This window comes from Perca fluviatilis, chromosome 7 (assembly GCF_010015445.1).
Source record: "Perca fluviatilis chromosome 7, GENO_Pfluv_1.0, whole genome shotgun sequence".
NCBI classification, from domain to species: domain Eukaryota; kingdom Metazoa; phylum Chordata; class Actinopteri; order Perciformes; family Percidae; genus Perca; species Perca fluviatilis.
In genome coordinates, this window is record NC_053118.1 from 19,694,098 (window position 1) to 19,712,079 (window position 17,982).

Here is a 17,982-nt window from a genome sequence, read left to right on the forward strand (position 1 = left end):
CTTGACTGCTGGTATTTATCAGTTTTACATTATCCTTCAGATTGTATTTGTATTGACTCTTATTCTCAATAATCACAAGTGTGTCATATATGTTTTGTAAATGTTATATTGTGTGTGCAGCCTTGGTCAGGGCACTCCTGTAAACATCAGTTATTAAGTCAGTATAGAATTTGCAGTGATAGCTCAGGAGCCAACACTGTCCAGCTGTTTCTCAATGCACCTATCAGCCTTCTTCCAAATAAGCAAACATTTAAACAATATGATTTATTGCTATTTTAAACACAACCTTAACCTCATTAAATCTGGCATTATGTAGTTTGTTATAATCAGTTAAGTAAATATTTCAAATATTTAATACATTTCTAATTGATTTATTTAATCAACGGAGAGGCTGAAGTGTGGGAGCAGAATAAAGGTCAGACTTGAACAAAAAACAAAGGGGATTCAACACATTTTCTTAAAATCCTTTAAAATGTCCGAATATTTCAGAATTTTACTTTTTTACTTTAAACTGATGTGTAAACATTATGTGTTGAGTGCGTTTGTCTATGCATTGTATTTTTTAGTAATATATTAGCCTGCAAGGAGATGTGTGGTTGTCCCTTGTGTGAGGTCACGCGTAGTGCCTCCCGTGATTGGCTTGCAACCCGGAAGCGATAGGAACGGGGCGGATTCAGGGGCAGATAGAGGATTGTAGCAAACAAGAGAATAACGTGTTCATGTAGCTGGTAGTTGCAACATGACAGTTTGACCTTTCTTGTACCTTTGTAGGTACACAGTGTAATAATAACTCGTAGCTAACAATCTCTGAACATCCATGGACGAAGTGACAGGAGCTCAGCTGATTGCTGAGTCTCTAAAGGCCCAGGTAACATCGTTTAAACAACTTAAAACATTGCGAATATTTATGAAGTTTCTAACCTCTGTATTTTTGTAACCTGTAGCCTACATTCACGTTTCTGTGTCTGTACTAAACTGTTACAATGTAACCACGCACGTTAAAAAAAAAAAAGTGTGTCAAAGTTCAAGTGTTGCGCATCAAGTTTAATACAGTAAATTACTTGCTATGTACTATCTTAAAAGTTGTATATTTCAGCGTCGGTTTGTCAAAGAGCATTTCTCCCCCTGCAGAAAGTGGAGTACATGTTTGGGATAGTCGGTGTTCCTGTCATAGAAGTGGCTATGGCTGCTCAGGCTGCGGGGATAAAATATGTGGGAATGCGCAATGAACAAGCGGTAAAACATTATTATTCTGCTACACTGCTATTTACCTGCACTTATAATCCTTAACAACACAATGATATAGTAACATACAATAAATTATGTCACACAACAGGCGTGCTATGCAGCATCTGCCATTGGATATCTCACTGGGAGGTGAGAGACATTTGGTAACTGAACAGATGTGAGCAGCTGGTTGTATCTTACATCTTGCCGTCTCTTGTGGTTGTTTGTATGCAGACCAGGTGCCTGCCTGGTGGTGTCTGGACCTGGACTCATCCATGCTCTGGGTGGAATGGCTAACGCTAACATGAACTGCTGGTACGACTTGACAAACCAATACTGCTTGTATGCAGCTGGCAGTGTAATAAAGTGCGTTATCATGTCCCCTTGTGTAACACAGGTCATATCTTTATAAAGTGTGTGTTGCCTTTGCACAGGCCGGTGGTTGTTATTGGAGGTTCTGCAGATCGAAACCAGGAAACAGCAGGAGCCTTTCAGGAGTTTCCTCAGGTGATGCACGCTTTCGTGTGGATTTTGGCCTGCTGGTGTTTCATTAAATTTATACTATTTTTCATTTGTTGCTAGGTGGAAACATGTCGCCTTTATAGCAAGTTCTCTGCCAGACCCAGCAGTCTGGAAGCCATCCCGTCAGTGATAGAGAAGGTAATATACCAGCGTCTTGTTTTCTTTATCACAGCAGACTAAATAAGATATTTTGCATAGTTAGATGATATCAACACAAATGTGATTTTAAATGTTAGTGTTTTTTTGCTCACAGGCAGTTCGCACCAGCATGTACGGGCGTCCAGGTGCTTGTTATGTGGATATTGCAGGGGACATGGTCAATGCTAAAGTGGACAGGAGCGATGTCAGGTTTGCTGTGATTTTTGCAGTTTTTTTTATGAATATTTCTTCTGCATAGTATCACTTCTGTGATTCCAGGTGTGTAGATATTCAAACAAGTGTGTTTCTCCTGCAGAGTTGTGTCCTGCTGCCCATCTCCACCGGTGAGTTTGGCTCACCATGGTGCAATCATTGAAGCCATATCTGTCTTGAAAGCAGCTAAAAGACCCTTAGTCATCATTGGCAAAGGTACCGACAACAAAAAACATTTGCACTCTCTCTGTTACATTGAATAAGCTAGAAACCGTACGTTTTTCTCCATCTCTGGTGAATCAGAGTAGTTCCTCAAATAAGTCATGAAAATATGAGTATTGTTGTGCCCAACAGGGGCAGCCTATGGCCGAGCTGAAACTGCTCTGAGGGAGTTTGTGGAAAAGAGCGGTCTGCCATTTCTGCCCACCCCAATGGGGAAAGGGGTCCTACCTGATGATCACCCCAACTGTGTGGCTGCTGCCCGCTCAAGGTCGGCCTCCTCTCACTATAAAAATGTGCATGGATGAAAAAGTGTAAACTACAATTATTTTAGCCAATATTATCATTATCATCCTATATATGAAGGAAACATCCTGAACCTCCATTACTAAGTAATGAATGTATGTGTCACAATTGGTATTTTAATTCAGATGTAAGGTTATATCTAATACTGTTTATTCTATGCATACACTTAATTTAGTTGTTACGTTTTTGTTTTAACTCAATGTTGCTCCGCCTCGTCCTCTGTTGTTTCTTTTATAAAGAGCTCTTCTCCAGGCTGACGTTGTGCTTCTGCTTGGAGCCAGGCTGAATTGGATCTTGCATTTTGGTCTGCCACCTAGATTTGACCCTGATGTCAAGATCATCCAGGTATGTAAATAACCAAGCCAAGTGTCTTAGATTTGTGGGAAATCAGTGTTGCCTTTGATACCGTCAAAAACAGTGTTAAGAATACCTTACTGGTATAAAGCATTGATGTAAATACTTTTATATTGTCATGCCAGTGCAGTTTATGTTTTTGGACCATATTTCCTGCACTGTGTTTCACTGTTGCTGCCAACATTGTGCTGTTTTAACATTTAACATTGTGCTCTGTATGCAGGTTGACCTTTGTGCTGAGGAGATAGGAAACAATGTGAAGCCTGCTGTTGCTCTCCTGGGAGACATCAACTCTATTGTCACTCAGGTAACTGCAACTCAGTCAGCACACAATCTCACATTTCTTTATTAATCTCTTGTGTGTGTGTGTGTGTGTGTGTGTGTGTGTGTGTGTGTGTGTGTGTGTGTGTGTGTGTGTGTGTGTGTGTGTGTGTGTGTGTGTGTGTGTGTGTGTGTGTGTGTGTGTGTGTGTGTGTGTGTGTGTGTGTGATTATGTCTTTGGTTCATTGTTTGTTGTTTTTTTCAGCTTCTGGGTGGCGTCCGTAATGATGGCTGGAAATATCCCTCTGATACAGAATGGTGGAGCACACTGAAGGACAAAATTGCTGCTAATGCAAAAATATCGAAGGTAAGTTTAGACACACTTTTGTAAAGCCTGTGATATGTTACTGTGTGTGTGGTTCCTCAAACTGTTCTCAGAATGTCCCATGCTGATGACAAGAATTTAACATAGTTATGTATTTGATCCATTTAGATGTCGTATATTGTATTATTTTTTATGTATTTTTGTCCTTTCTCTATCCACAGGCGCTCGCTCTTCAGTCAACAATGCCCATGAACTACTACACAGTGTTTCATCACGTTTCCCAGCTGCTGCCACATGACTGTATCATTGTCAGTGAGGGTGCAAACACTATGGACATAGGACGCACTATGTTGAACAACTACCTGCCTCGACACAGGCAAGACAGTCTCGTTGAAACAGCACTTCTCAATTTTATTACGAGTTTGCCCCAGTTCACTGTTTATGTATGAACTTACTTAACTCACTTTATTTTTGTGTATGTTAATGTAAATGCTTAGCTGAATTTGGTTATCCCAGACAGGTATGGTATTATTGTAGGCCTCTCAAAGAGCCTGTCCTTTTGGGGGATTTTGCCAGAGCCCTTTCCATGTACATTTTCAAATGATGCTTTACAAGGATTTGTGTCAAAGACTTTCAGAGGTAGAGAATCTCAGAGCCTGAGGTGCAATCAAGATGAGTTTAATACCCATACCCATTAATACCCATAATACCCGATACCCACTGCAAAATTATATTTAAGTTGAAATTAACTAATTAACTGAACTAAATTCAGGTTCATATAGTATCAGGCTATTGTGCCTTCTCCTGCATAATAACAATAATTTCTTGAACTTTTGTAAACCACTATGCTAGTGAGTATGAGCAGTTTATTCAAACCCAGCAAATACGCATTTTACAGTAAAACATGTTGTGTAGATCCACTGTTGACTAAAGTAATCTTTCATGTCTGTGTAAATTTGAGTACATTTTTGTTAGCTAATCCTGACGTGATGTGCAGGTTGGATGCTGGTACATTTGGAACAATGGGAGTAGGCCTGGGTTTCGCTATAGCAGCAGCCGCTGTGGAGAGGAGCGAGAATAAAAACCAAAGGATAGTCTGTGTGGAAGGAGACAGTGCCTTTGGATTTTCTGGCATGGAAGTTGAAACCATGTGCCGGTGGGTTGGTTGCCTCCCTTCCTTTACAATATATACACTTCAATCCCCCACTGCTAATTAATTGCACATGTCTCTTTGTTTAACAGGTATAATCTACCTGTGGTCATCATTGTGGTCAATAATAATGGTATTTACAGCGGAGTGGATCCTGAGACGTGGAAAGAAATGGCAAAAATGGGAGATCTGACATCTATGTGAGTCACACATGATTGGGAATATGAACATAACACATTCACTATAATGCCTTCCTACATGTAATCAGCTGCGATGTAATGAAATGTATCTCACGTCGTCATGTTGCTTGTCAGAGCCCCTCCTGTGACCCTCCTACCTGAGGCACGCTATGATGAGGTCATGACAGCGTTTGGAGGTCAAGGGTTCCTGGTGAGGACGGTGGAGGAGCTGCGCAGTGCTTTACAGCTTAGCCTGAGTGACTGGGAGAGACCAAGTCTCCTAAATGTGCTCATCGACCCTTCCTCCGACAGAAAACAGCAGGTAACTGTCACCTGTCAGGAATATATGTAGTAGAGTCATCATCTCAGTCATCCAGAAGTGCAGGTCAAAATGAAAGATCCACAGGAGTTTTATTGTGAAGTTGGGAGTCCTTGTTCCTCTGAATGGCTTGTTCGTAATGACAGGCAGGAAATCCTCAGCATTGATCCCGTGGAAATGCCACCCCCCCTTGTGGTGGAGGATGTAATTGATGTTGTAACGCCACTTTCCTTCTGCTTTCTCCAACATGATCAATGCCCCAAAAAAGTGACATTTGAATGGTTAAAAGGTCCTCATTCACAAGGAGTCATGGCACCACCACGAGATAAATGTTGAGTCATTAGAACAGAATACCCACTTCACAATAGATGTCCATGGCTGAATCCAAATGTCAAGACTTCTGTGCACTTGCATGTTTGCCGACCTTATGGGCACGTACAGGGCCTAAACTGCCCAAATCCATGACATATGCACACTTTTTGCAGACTCCCAGAGAGTCCGGATTAAAAGTTAAAAAAACTTGGCATAGGTCATGATGATTGAGATCTTAAGTCTCGTCTCATACCACATTTTATCCCCTTGCTGCACAGCACCCTTGCAGACATGACGTGATGACAGTGAGCACTTCAGACGCATGGCAGTATATATGACCAAAGGTTGCAAGTCGGGTTCAGCCCCCTGTCTCATATTTACCTGGTACCCCCCGCCCCCCCCCAGGAAGTAGCACAGAAGAGAGATGGACAATGACTCAAATGACATTGACAGTTGCAGCAGCAGAGCCAGGCGTGATTAAAAGCAGCAGCATCTGAGTTCATCAGTAGTGTAGAGCAACAAACAGCTCTCGTCTCATCCTTAAAGGGCTGCGTGGCTGACATGCCTCACTGAACAGTAATCCACACACTCCAGGTGCTCTGCAGAACCGTTGTATTCCTCTCACAATCCCTCCACCTCACACCAACCTAACCTTTCTATTTCAGGGTCCCCATAATTAGAAAGCATGGCCCTCTGTGTTTATGTTGAATGTATCCACGCAACCCTTCGCAGACATGTTTGAAGGTTGTATTGAGGGCTGTATCCATGGTGCTGAGCTCTCTGTGACCAGGAGAAAGACGTGTCCCCTTATTTGAGGTGTGCTGCCCTCAATGTGTGCCTCCTGACTGTTATCCATATTCAGGTTTAAAGTTGAGTCTCAAACAGTGCATGCACTATTTATCGTCTCAAAATGTTTTAATAAATTGAGGTAACGTTACTTGGTAAATAATTCTTGGGAAATGAATCTCTTTCTTGGCATTAAATATGGTATCAAAACGGTCTTAAAAAGTCTAAACTTTAACATGGAGAACCCTTTGAATGTAGAGACTAAATGGACTCAATGTTGACCATTACATAAAATAGCCCTATCATCTATCTCTGTATTTGCAGGAGTTTCCTTGGCTCACACGCTCCAACCTATAGACTGAAAGAAGGATCTGCTTCCTCTTCCATCCAGAACATTATTAGAACAGCAGTAACTGTTTTCCCCGGGAAATACAACCTGGGAAAAATATAAAGCTGCTTTTGTTTTTTTTGTGATTGTTTTCATGAAATAACTGAATTTATTGTATCAGTTCTTACTACACAGTAGTATTAAAATTAACAAAAGAATTAATACAACAATAAAACATTTTCACACATGCACTGAACATTATTCGTCTTTATTCCTTTCACATAGTAAATCTAATCAGTAATGTTATTAAAGCACAGTGTATGGATCATTAGCCTATTAAATTGCTGGGAAAGTGAAAATGTCACTTTATGGTCAACTAGGTGTTGAAGAACACTTGTCCAGATTTGTCAAAATTGCATATTCATTCCTTGTCAGCGACCTCTTAATAACACATGGACAGAGGGTTTCTAGCAGCAGTGACACTCATGTTATATCTACATATTTTTATTAGATTCATGTGTGTTAGTAGTTTATATCAAGTTGCATTCGTTTCTCACAATCTCCTGCAAACTTAAATGATACATTTTTTCCACTAGTAGTCTATGCAAACTATATAATTTTTAAATCGTTAATTAATATCGCTTGTATTTCCAAGGTTTTTATAACTCACATCCCACAAAGCCTCCTTGGAAATGCAGACACTTAATTTTGTGGGACAGGCTGGGCAATAAAAACCAATCTGGCCTGGACTAAATGGACACCACAATGCACAGGGGGATGTACAGTGTACTGCATGCAATAAGATGGACTAATAATTACACATAAACAGATAAAATCATGAAAGTCGTCTGAGGATGCACAAATGACACCGCATGTAGAATCCTATTTGAATCTCTTGCAGGAAAGCCCACTGAAGGTTAGTCATGATAAGTCCCCCTGTAAGAGGAGTGGAAACAATAAAAGGCACCCCCTGCAGTAGTAGAGATCTAATATTGGCACTCGAAGCAACTGGCGGGCTGTCTCCTGTAATTTTAGCGCACACTGATGCAGAGGAAAGATTTAATGGGCATTGGTCGGCGTACCCTCTTCTGAGGGCGTTAAGGAGACGGAGCAGAGCGAGCAGAGAGGGAGGGGAGCATAGGGAGAGGACAGTGAGGAGAGAGGGAGAGAGAAAGGCAGCGTGTGAGGGCTGCTGTGGCTCAGAAATAAAGTCAGGCAACTATCTGGAGCAGCATGACTCTTCTAACACTTGGACTGTATCTGCCACTGTGGTTTTGTTATGGCCTGGCTCAATCCTCTTTTCTGGATAGCTTTGTTTCATTCCCAGCAGGTAAGAATATTGTAATCTGAGCTTGTGTGTGTGTGCGTGCGTGTGTGCACTGTACTGTACATACAGTACTATTCATGCACAGGTGTTGAGGGAGTTGGGCTGTAAAAGCATGGATACTAAATGTCTAGTCTTGGGATTCATTTTGAGCTCATTATCTTTGTAAAATACACTTGTTTTTATTTTCTTGTCCCCCAAGAGGTAGACTGGAAATGCCTCTATAAATAGCGAGACCAGCTCCAGTCCTTCAGTGAGAGGCACAGGCACTTCATATCTGTGTCCAGTTCTATGAACTCTGCTGGATGGGTGTAATGATTTGATAGTTTGCACCTGTTTCCCTTTCGCTTAATGCTGCTTCTGCATGTTCTAACCTCTCTGACTTGTCCAATTCTGACTGTATGTGTGGGATATTTGTTGGCAACACGTCACATTATATGTGCCACAGTTGCCTGTGCATGTCCATGTGAAGAGGTGATGAAGAGGTTTGACATTCAGTTGTTGCAGAAGACAACATAAACATGACCTCTTCTGTCTGTCTTCTTCTGATTTTGACACCTGGCATCATTGCCTGTGTGATTGACTGCATGCACACCTTGCACAGCTCTCAGATCCCAGGAGCAGCAGAGAAGATTCAGCCCATGCTGTTTACTGAGTCCGCCTCCACCACCATTGTTTCCTCCACCCCCTTCACTTTGGCGCCGCCACACTCATGTGAGTCAAAGTCATGTGACTTTCTATTGTGGAATATCTGAGTGTTGATATGTCCTTGGGCGATTTCCAAACTGCCCCACACTTAACTGCCTTTTGACCCCCGAATGATACCATGATAACACTCAGATGGTGGAACACAGTTTGAATTGTCATGTCAAGAATGGGATGAATTTCATACTTTGTCAAAGCTGTACAAGAAATACAGAATTCTTATTTTCATTTTACAGAATGAAGACATATCAAATAATGGTGGGGAGTCAGAGTGGGGCAATGAGGACAAAGGTTCTGCCTGTGTCCCAGGCCCCCGTGGCCCTGCTGGTCCCTCTGGCCCTCAGGTAGGATCCAGACTTTTCCCAAACATCATGGTCATCACAGCATGAATAATGTACTGCAGATCTGGCATTAGCATCATTACGCCGTTCCAACACACCTCCCACAATTTGACTTACGTAGGATTCACTGTCAGTACGGCTAAATCACAGACTGTCTCTGGTGTTTCGAGGTGTTAAGAATTAGTACTCCAACAACGTATCAGCCCCATCTCCTCTCCAACTTGAGAGTTCCTGCAAAGCAGGAGATGGGGATTTCTCTGGCCCATGCAACACAGTGGCCCATTAACGCTCTACATTTAGCTCAGACACAAATAGCCTTTTTCCACTGGCTGCCAGTGCCCCACACATCATTCTCAGAAACTGTCCGAAGAGCTGTCTGCCTGGAAAGGCGTACTGCTTCGCGTAAATTCCAGGGATTACCAACTCAAACATGTGTCCGTATGTTTGTGTACTCTGGTGATGAAAGATATAAAGACATTTTGGGTCAATATTAAACCTCGTCGTCTGTTAGCCCAGCATTTCATAAGCGAAAAGCAAAAAAAAAAAAAGATTGTTAAAGCTTTGCTCATCTCAGGCTGTTACAGCACCAGCTGGACTGCCGCAGCATTTCAGTTTATAAAAAAGACCCACAAGGCACTTTGAAATCAATAGTGGCCACTCAGCTTTTAACTAATTGAAACTGCATCTGTGGGCTCCCAGAAGCAGACATGACTTTGTGGTGGGATGTTGTGGACAATAAAATTAATTTAGATAGATATCTCTGAGATTTATGAGCAATGGTTTATATGTGCTGTTTGTTATGACCACCAGGGTCCACCTGGATTACCTGGGATAGGAGGGCCTAAGGGAGAAAGGGTAAGCAGTTTACTTACCCATGTTCTAGTCTCATCTCATTTATGTAGCTCATTATACATTTTACAAGCTACCCGTTATTTTGTAAGCTCATTTTTAATTGAAAGATGCTTGCTGGAAGTGTATTAAATAGCTAATGTCCTTGTCCCCTCCTCCGCATCCTGTTGTCAGGGAGAAATCGGAAGACCTGGGCAAAAGGTGAGAGTCTCCATTAATCACTCTGTATTCTCCGCTAAGTGGATTTACTCAAATATGAGATACAGTGTCTCCGCCCGCTCGCTAGGTCTTACTCAGAGTGCTGCCATTGCCTGGTTGTGTATATCAATGAATTGTGAGCATGTACAACCTTGACAGGAGACAGCACAGACACACTGACAGGATGCAAGGGACGCAGAGCTGCTGAGACAGGCTGTTTTGATGGCAGAGGGATGGTCTCCTTCTCAATGAAAGGGAGCATATTTCGCCTCAGTATTGACCACTCAAAGACATCCAGCATCATACCTCACTGTCAGATGGCCCTCCCTTTCTATTAGAACAGAATAATCAAGCCCACACAGCTTTATTGACAGCTCAGAGCACAGTGTTTGATCAGGGCTGGCAGAAGAGAAGTGACCTCCTTAAATGATCGGTCGCTGTGATTGAGCAGCAAAAGCGCCCCAGTGGGAGAGCCTCCCTGGCTGGTGGCCTGACTGAGCAGCTTTGCAGCACTGCAGTGCAATTTAGCTTAGTGCTTCAGCCAGGTAATAAATCATTTTATTTCCCACAAGCACGGGCTCCTGTTCTATATACAGCCCATCATTTAATTAAAGAGAGCAAAGTGACAGGGCTCGTTAAAGTCATTCTCCCCCTACATGTGCAGCAGTGTCTGATAAATACTGTAGCAAGCAGGCTGTCAGCTTATGCAGCAAATCCTGCACTTAGATTTATTTTCTTTCTTTTTTTAAGAGGCCCTGATTTCATAATCAGATTACTGCAGCTGTGACAGTAATTGTTAAATTAGGTATTTCTATATCTGAGATCACGTGTTAAAAGTGATGTCTCCCGTCAGGGTCGGACAGGTCCTATTGGACTTCCTGGGAAAGAAGGACCAGCTGGATGGCCTGGACCAAGTGGGCCCAAAGTGAGTAAGTCAGACCTCATAATGTAGATGATATAAAATATGGCATGAGATGAGAACAGTAAGTGCCAATACAAGGTAGGGTAGATGAGTGCTAGCTATGATTTGTGTTACGATTTCTGTTATGTAACAACCTTTTCTATATAAATGCTTGATTTAAATAGTATAAAAGAACCTTAAATTCAAAGTCGTGTGGTGTAATATTTGGGTTGGTGTCTAAATAAATGAAGCCAATCCACATTTGTCTTATTCCGAATGTTTTTCTGTGTCAGGGTGAGAAAGGTGACCCGGGGCTGATGGGTTTGCCTGGAGCTAGAGGACCAATTGGGCCAAGGGTATGAGATACATATGAACTATATATAGATATATATGATCTGGCACGATCTCACCCTAACACTACTTTATTTCATCTTGGATGTTTTGTATCTTTAATCCCAGGGTTTACCTGGGTATAAAGGGGAAAAGGTATGGAACAGTTTTGGTAATTATCATTCAGTAGAAAATGCAATAGGATATATTGATTAAGATCTCTTTTTCATATAGACCTAATGTGATGTAACACAGTATCATCTGCTCCATCAGGGTTCTCGAGGCGATCGCGGTGAAAGTGGAGTGAAAGGAGACAAGGTGGGCAGAGTTTATCAGCAGGGTTGTTGCGAATGTAGCAGTACTAGAGTGTATATCTGCTGTATGTAATCTAAATTGATATTATAATTTACTGTTCGTTATCCGCAGGGGGGGATGGGTTTCCCAGGAATGCTTGGACAGAAAGTGAGAAACACATTCAGTATTTAAATTCGTTCCGCAGGATTACAACTTTCCAAATCTGACCAAATTGAATGTTGAGTAAATCTGATTTGTTGTGCAGGGTGAAATGGGTCCAAAAGGAGAACCTGGGATCTCAGGAAACAGAGGACCCACTGGCCGACCAGGGAAGAGAGGCAAGCAGGTGAGGAGTCTGTGGTCATGTGACATTTTGATTGCATTGTTTCTTTAGATTTGTGTTGCTCAAATTAAACTGTTATTTTTGTTTTAATAATTTCTCTTCCAAAGCTAATTTATGTGCACTCGTAAAAACTACTTTTCTATGCCCCAAATGTCTTATTGCACGCTCAGGATTGAGTATTAGTTGTAAACCTTTTGATCTCTGAAACATTATGTAAAGAAACGTTTCAAATATGACCACCTTGTGTAATGTTTTGATCGTGTTTCAGGGAGGGAAAGGAGACACGGGCAGCGTTGGTCCTATGGGACCTGCAGGCCCACAGGGGATTCCAGGTCAGCCTGGTCCTCCTGGTTCACCTGCCACAGGTAAGAACTTCTACCTTTTACCATTTTCCAACAGATTTAAAACTCTTGAGTATACTAATTTAAAAAAAACTGACACCTTGTTCAGTCAGGTCACTCTCAGTATTTCCCCTCTGCACATACTGAGAGTGTGTGATAGAGAGCATGTTTTACCTTTATTTAGAAGAACAATTTCTCATTTGCAACGACAACCTGTCACGTTCACACAGTTACACATTCATACCTGGAAGCTGCCCAGTACAACAACCACTGAGCAGCTCTATTGGCACAGTTGGGGCTAAGTGGCTTGATCATTTTCCCAACCTCAGATTTTATCCTGCTGGTCTGTGGATTGAACCAGCAACCTCCCAGTCCCAAGCTTGCTTATTTAACCTTTAGGCCACCACTGACCTACTAGTGTGAGAAGCAGAAGGAAACACACTTTAGACCGGAGGTAACGCCGGCAGTCTTATTTAGCACCAGAGAAACTTTATCTCCCAAGGTGAATGTTGTCATGACATCATGTGCCTAAAATGGATTTACAGATGGCGAGCCTCCCTGCAGTTTTACAAATATTATGTCACCAGATAACATGACATTTGTAATCTTGATCAGGTTTCTGAGTGAATTAAGATGATTGCGTTTGCTTCTTGATAGATGAATCAAAGATACTACAGTTAATGGCATACAGTATTTATATCAGCTGTGTAGACTGTAATCTCAACAACACTTCACTTTAGCTCCTCACTTTAGTTACTTGAAACTTGTTTTGTGTCTTTTTTATATGATATTTTCTCCTCTCTGGTTATGTTTAGGACTATACATGGTTGGAACAAAGGGTGCACGTGGTCCACCAGGGCCTCCTGGAAAGTGTAGCTGCAGCCCTCTCAGTAATTCTCCATTTGATGATTATCCTTCTAGAGGAAACTATCCCAAAGTACCGGCGGTGAGGAATTAATATAAGTTTTGTCGAAAGCAAAAAAGTTATGTACTGTATTTTGTGATGCACTTAATAATTTGACACATCACTGAAAAAAACTCACATCATAATTATGTTTCAACAATGTTAAGGGCTTTTAATTACTGTTTGTATTTAAAAATCTCTGATATTAAGCTAATAAATGCTATTTTCACAAACCCGGGGGTTATTGGGGTTTAATAACTTTTGAGTTAATTATTTAAATATAAAAGGTTGTGAGAGATAAAAGTACGCCTACTGGGGACATGAATATTGCTTTGAGACACATACTGCCAGCTAAGATATGACATTTTGATGCTCACTATCTCAAAATTGCACTCCATTGCACCAACCATATAATTCCAAATGCACTAAATATTGAAGACATGACAGTCAATTTCCTCACTTTGCTTTTCTTTCAGATATTCGTTGTAAGCAATGAGGAAGAACTGGAGCGCCTTCACACAGATAATGCTCTGGCATTCCGCAAAGACCAGAGATCTCTCTATTTCAAAGACATTGATGGCTGGCTGCCAATTCAGGTACCACTGCATGCAGTGAAATCAGAATATTTCATCTTGTTTTACACATGTTGACTTTTTTTTTTCTTTTCAACTTTTTAAAACTCTGTAAAAGACTTTTCCATTCCAGTTGACGCCGTTCCAGTCCATGGAAAATGCACCTGACGATGAAGGTTACTGTGGTGACGGGATCGTGCAGATTTCCAGCGGGGAGGAGTGTGATGACAAAAACAGGGTTGTCACTGATGGCTGTGTTAGTAAGTCACGTGTCCACGTTAGGTGGTCTATTATAGCTCCTAAGTTGTACTTTGCTGTGCACATAAAACTTGACCCCTCCACCTCTGCTGTCTCCCCTTACCACAGAGTGTAAACACGCTTACTGTGGAGACGGATACCGCTATGAGGGGGCTGAGGAGTGTGATGGAAAGGACTTTGGATACCAGACATGTAATTCATATCTTCCAGGGTAAGCACCGTATACAACTATATGTTGACAAAAGTGAGAAGTGTTTTGTTGACATGTTCAACTGACCGAAGGGTTGTTTTTTTCCCCCTGTTATTCGCAGGTCCTATGGTCACCTCAAGTGCACACCATACTGTGTTATTGACTCCACAAACTGCAAGTACTTCACTTGAGGAGGAAGCTGGACAGTGCAGCGGGATCCTCTGTGTGTTATTTGGAATATTTTCATGCAAAAAAAGAACAATAATGCTCCAAGCAAGAGACTGTGAAGGTAGAGGCAGCCACTGATTCTATGATGAAAGAAAAAACAAAACATATATATATAAATACAACTCCTCTGTATTGCTGCTGAGATGCCACGTAGCTCCCAGGAGTTATAGTCGGGTCAGTGGAGGTGAAAAAACCTTCTCCCACAAATAGAAAATGCACAGGCCAACTGCACTCAGTCTTTACAAGCAGGACTTAAGACTGGCCTCCTCACCATGAATCAGCCTCTGGATGCAACAGTTGTGTGACAGCCAAGACTTAATTAAGTGCCAGTGGTAGATGTTGCAGAGGAGCAGTAGCCGGGCCAGAGGCGTATTAATCTTGACCCAGTTACTGTTGAGAAAGAGAGGCAGTAGGACATCCAGAGCCATGGCCTCAGGTATTCTACTGCAGCATCAACGACAGTGCACAGCATTTGCATGAGGCTGGGATTACTAAAACCATGACAGCAGCTGTCATTATCCAAGCATGTAACCCATCACTTTACTTATTATTGCCACAAGGCTCGTAGTCTTTGTAGTCTCAATATTACATCAAGAATTTCAGTTGTAAAAGGTAAAACCAGGCATATAGTACGATCAATATGTATGGTTAGGGATGGAGATAGAGGTGCATGAATTATGCACTTGTAATATTTCAGTGAGACTGTTATACCGGGAGGCCACACTTCAGAGGCCGACTTGGCCTCATTAGCTTGTGGTGGAACTGTGCTTGACAGGGTCATTCAGTCTGGACAAGGTTTCATAAATCCAAAAAAAAAACGTCTCAGGAACCAACAAGTAATGTAGCTCACACAGCACCTTTCAAAGGCAACCCCTACTACTCTCTTTGTAAATTAAATGGCAGTGACTGTATGCTGAAGCACACAGATAACCCGAGTTTCTTCCCAGCGCTGCGCTTCAGTGAGAAATGAAATATACTGTATATGAAGGCTTGAAACTGTTATGTTCTTAATTGTCTCACTGCACAGGAAAGGCTGGGATAGTCTGTAGCTGCTAAAGGGGAGGAATTTCAATTCCAGTCTGTTCTATGGTCATTACTGTATTTACTCTAATACCTCTTTATCCAGTCTTTCTGTCTTACAGTATAAATAGCAACACAGAAACTCAACAATAAACTTAACAGTGTAGATGTAGTGTGCTGTGTGTTGGGCACCAATGGCGAAAATGACTTTGCTGATATAAGCTAACGTTTTCCATAAGCTACTGTATGAGTCACAGTGCCAAGGATGACCTGTTCTCAGCCATACATAGATGTAGTCAGGTGTTATATAAAGTGGTTCTTCTGTAAAAAAGGAATCGAAAGATAAAGACTGTTACTATATCGTCTCCGCATGCTTGTGATACCATGCTAATGATTGTCAAACGCTTCAACGCTTCTGTTTTGTAAATCATCGCATTCATCAGTGTAGCAGGTGTCTTAAGAAATATCAGTCTTGCTCTGCCCAGAGTGTAGCTAAGTACTGTACATATGACACACCTTATATTATAGTGATGAACTGTGCCATGCACAAAGCTGAAATCCCTTTTGGAAACTGTGTTGAATGTGCTGTCTGTGGCCTGTGCTGCTGTGCTGTATCCTCTAATGTAGTATGCACACCAATGCTGAAACATAACATGCATGTGGTAACGTACTGTAAGGCTTTATCAAATATATTATGCACTGTGACTGGGATAGTGAAAGCTCATTTTGTTTTATTGCTCTGATATGATTTATACTGCAGTTGTTGATCATTTAAAAAAGAAATAAAACAGGAATTTAAATCATTCAAAGCTTTCCACTCTGTCTTAACACACATGCATCTTTAAACTTTGCTCAGGGGTTTGTCAGTGGCTTTGCTTGCTGTGTGTTGTGAGCAAGTGGTGACAGTGATTGGGAGGCAATGCAAAAAGCCTGAAGACAGCGATAGAGATGCTATTGATGTTCTTTCAGAGCACTTACTGTAAAAAAAGAAGAAGCAGATATCTATCAAGTGGAAAAAAGATGCTGTCAGCAGCTCCTTGCAAAGTGCTGCGTAAGACTAAATAGTTACCAGACCACACAGTGAACCTTGCTGTTTTGTCAGACATGACAATGGGTTTTTTCAGCTTTTCATTCTGTCTCGATGAAGCCCCCTCAGAGCTGAGTCTGTGCCTGAAGATGAGGCACAGTGATACAGGTTGGGCACGGGCAGCCAGCCAGTGTTGCAGCAGAGATGTTTGAGGCTGGATGCAACCATATAACTCTATTAGCATGCCATATTTCTTTTCTAAATCACATCAGGACAATTTGTCTGCTGAGATGCCCGAGTAAAAGCTTACCTTGGCGTATTTATCCCATCATGTGCATTCCCCTGACCAGGCCAATCAGATTTGTACCACAGATGTCTCAGTACAGCACTAAATGTCGCTGGAGAAGCAATGGCCAAGCTGATTCTACTGCTCCGTAATAAAAAGATCTGTGCTCCATTTGTGGAGTTCGTGAACTTTGAGCAGTTCTCTTAAAGTATAGAGGGTGGTCTAGACCTACTCTGTTAAGTGTCCTGAGATAATGTCTGTTATGATTTGACACCATAAATAAAATTGAATTAGGTACAAATTAATTGATGAAGTAATAGCTGTTTGTTGTGGATTTTTTTTATTGATTTTTCCTCTCTCAAAGACAATGTCATAGAGTTACATTTGTAGGAAGCAGGATTTAATTTGAGCTCTCACAGGTATTAAGTTGATGAACTGAAATCAAAAACTTTTCCCAACAAAAGGGGTTATTTTAGTGCAGGCTTGATGGTGTAGCATTACAGCTGTTGCAGAATCCCTGACCTATAAGCAGGAATGGCTGGCGTGCAGGGTGCTGTGGTCCTGGCAGAGGACACACTACTGCTGCACATGCAAAACACTCACAGCAAAGTATGCAAAGGTGTTATTTGAGCACAGTGCCACTGTTTAGCCAAACTAGAACACCTGTGCAGATTTACTATCTTTTGCTTACTCGTCTATTTGTTCAGTTAACAAGTGAAATGTAAAGGGCTGAGGATCAATTACACACTCAACATTAAAGTTGCTAAGGTTGGCCTAAGATGACGGCCTTAAAGGTGCTGTCGGTAGGATTGCGAAGATCCAGGACTTAGGCTGCTTGCACACTACTGGCTCCCATGTTAACAGGTTAGAACTTGCACACTGCCTGCGTGACATGTACGTATCAGGCACGTATCAGGCACGGCTCGAGCCGCGAAGAAAACGCGTGCATGCTAGAAATAGGACCGATGCCTATTTTTCACGCGACATGCAAGCGTGTTGGAAGCGTTTCCAGGCAAAATAGAATACAAAAAGATGTTTATATGTCATTTTGACACAAATACATTTAATAAATGACATTTTGATGTTTGAAAGTCTCTAGGTTTTGACATAAATGCAGATATAAATGTAACTTAAAAAAATAGTAATAATTATCGATTTTCAAATATTGCACCTGTCAATACAGAACGAAATATTCTGTAGCCCATTTTGCCGTCAATACTGCCGACGTTGTC

The 17,982-nt window shown here is 41.6% G+C and overlaps 2 protein-coding genes across 4 annotated transcripts; both read left to right on the forward strand.

The window, feature by feature from the left end:
- The first annotated feature begins 817 nt into the window (after nucleotides 1-817).
- hacl1 (2-hydroxyacyl-CoA lyase 1) lies at nucleotides 818-6,890 on the forward strand. The gene is made up of 17 exons (XM_039806492.1): nucleotides 818-868; nucleotides 1,132-1,236; nucleotides 1,337-1,377; nucleotides 1,462-1,542; nucleotides 1,662-1,734; nucleotides 1,810-1,887; nucleotides 2,003-2,097; nucleotides 2,204-2,316; nucleotides 2,455-2,590; nucleotides 2,865-2,970; nucleotides 3,203-3,286; nucleotides 3,506-3,607; nucleotides 3,787-3,941; nucleotides 4,563-4,721; nucleotides 4,808-4,915; nucleotides 5,030-5,216; nucleotides 6,636-6,890. The coding sequence occupies exons 1-17, from the start codon at nucleotides 818-820 to the stop codon at nucleotides 6,666-6,668; spliced, it is 1,707 nt and encodes a 568-aa protein (XP_039662426.1). The 3' UTR covers nucleotides 6,669-6,890.
- Nucleotides 6,891-6,982: 92 nt separating this feature from the next.
- colq (collagen-like tail subunit (single strand of homotrimer) of asymmetric acetylcholinesterase) lies at nucleotides 6,983-16,241 on the forward strand. Of its 3 annotated transcripts, none has more exons than XM_039806493.1 (17): nucleotides 6,983-7,969; nucleotides 8,568-8,677; nucleotides 8,905-9,012; nucleotides 9,820-9,864; nucleotides 10,033-10,059; nucleotides 10,910-10,981; nucleotides 11,251-11,313; nucleotides 11,417-11,443; nucleotides 11,561-11,605; nucleotides 11,714-11,749; nucleotides 11,847-11,927; nucleotides 12,193-12,289; nucleotides 13,081-13,211; nucleotides 13,646-13,765; nucleotides 13,860-14,001; nucleotides 14,108-14,210; nucleotides 14,311-16,241. In XM_039806493.1, exons 1-17 carry the CDS (start codon nucleotides 7,873-7,875, stop codon nucleotides 14,378-14,380), a joined length of 1,374 nt encoding a protein of 457 aa, XP_039662427.1. In that variant the 5' UTR covers nucleotides 6,983-7,872; the 3' UTR covers nucleotides 14,381-16,241. The 3 variants fall into 3 exon arrangements, with proteins under 3 accessions (XP_039662427.1, XP_039662428.1, XP_039662429.1); XM_039806494.1 differs by having other exon boundaries at nucleotides 13,875-14,001; XM_039806495.1 differs by lacking the exon at nucleotides 8,568-8,677.
- Nucleotides 16,242-17,982: the final 1,741 nt, after the last annotated feature.

What these genes read in the sequence shown, in the direction of transcription:
- hacl1 (XM_039806492.1), top strand. Translation starts at nt 818, where the DNA reads ATGGACGAAGTGACAGGAGCTCAGCTGATTGCTGAGTCTCTAAAGGCC. An exon ending in GTGGACAGGAGCGATGTCAG is followed by an intron (nt 2,098 to 2,203) that starts GTTTGCTGTGAT and finishes TTTCTCCTGCAG; the next exon opens with AGTTGTGTCCTGCTGCCCAT. An exon ending in TCAACTCTATTGTCACTCAG is followed by an intron (nt 3,287 to 3,505) that starts GTAACTGCAACT and finishes TGTTTTTTTCAG; the next exon opens with CTTCTGGGTGGCGTCCGTAA.
- colq (XM_039806493.1), top strand. Translation starts at nt 7,873, where the DNA reads ATGACTCTTCTAACACTTGGACTGTATCTGCCACTGTGGTTTTGTTAT. An exon ending in GTGGAGTGAAAGGAGACAAG is followed by an intron (nt 11,606 to 11,713) that starts GTGGGCAGAGTT and finishes CGTTATCCGCAG; the next exon opens with GGGGGGATGGGTTTCCCAGG. An exon ending in ACTATCCCAAAGTACCGGCG is followed by an intron (nt 13,212 to 13,645) that starts GTGAGGAATTAA and finishes CTTTTCTTTCAG; the next exon opens with ATATTCGTTGTAAGCAATGA.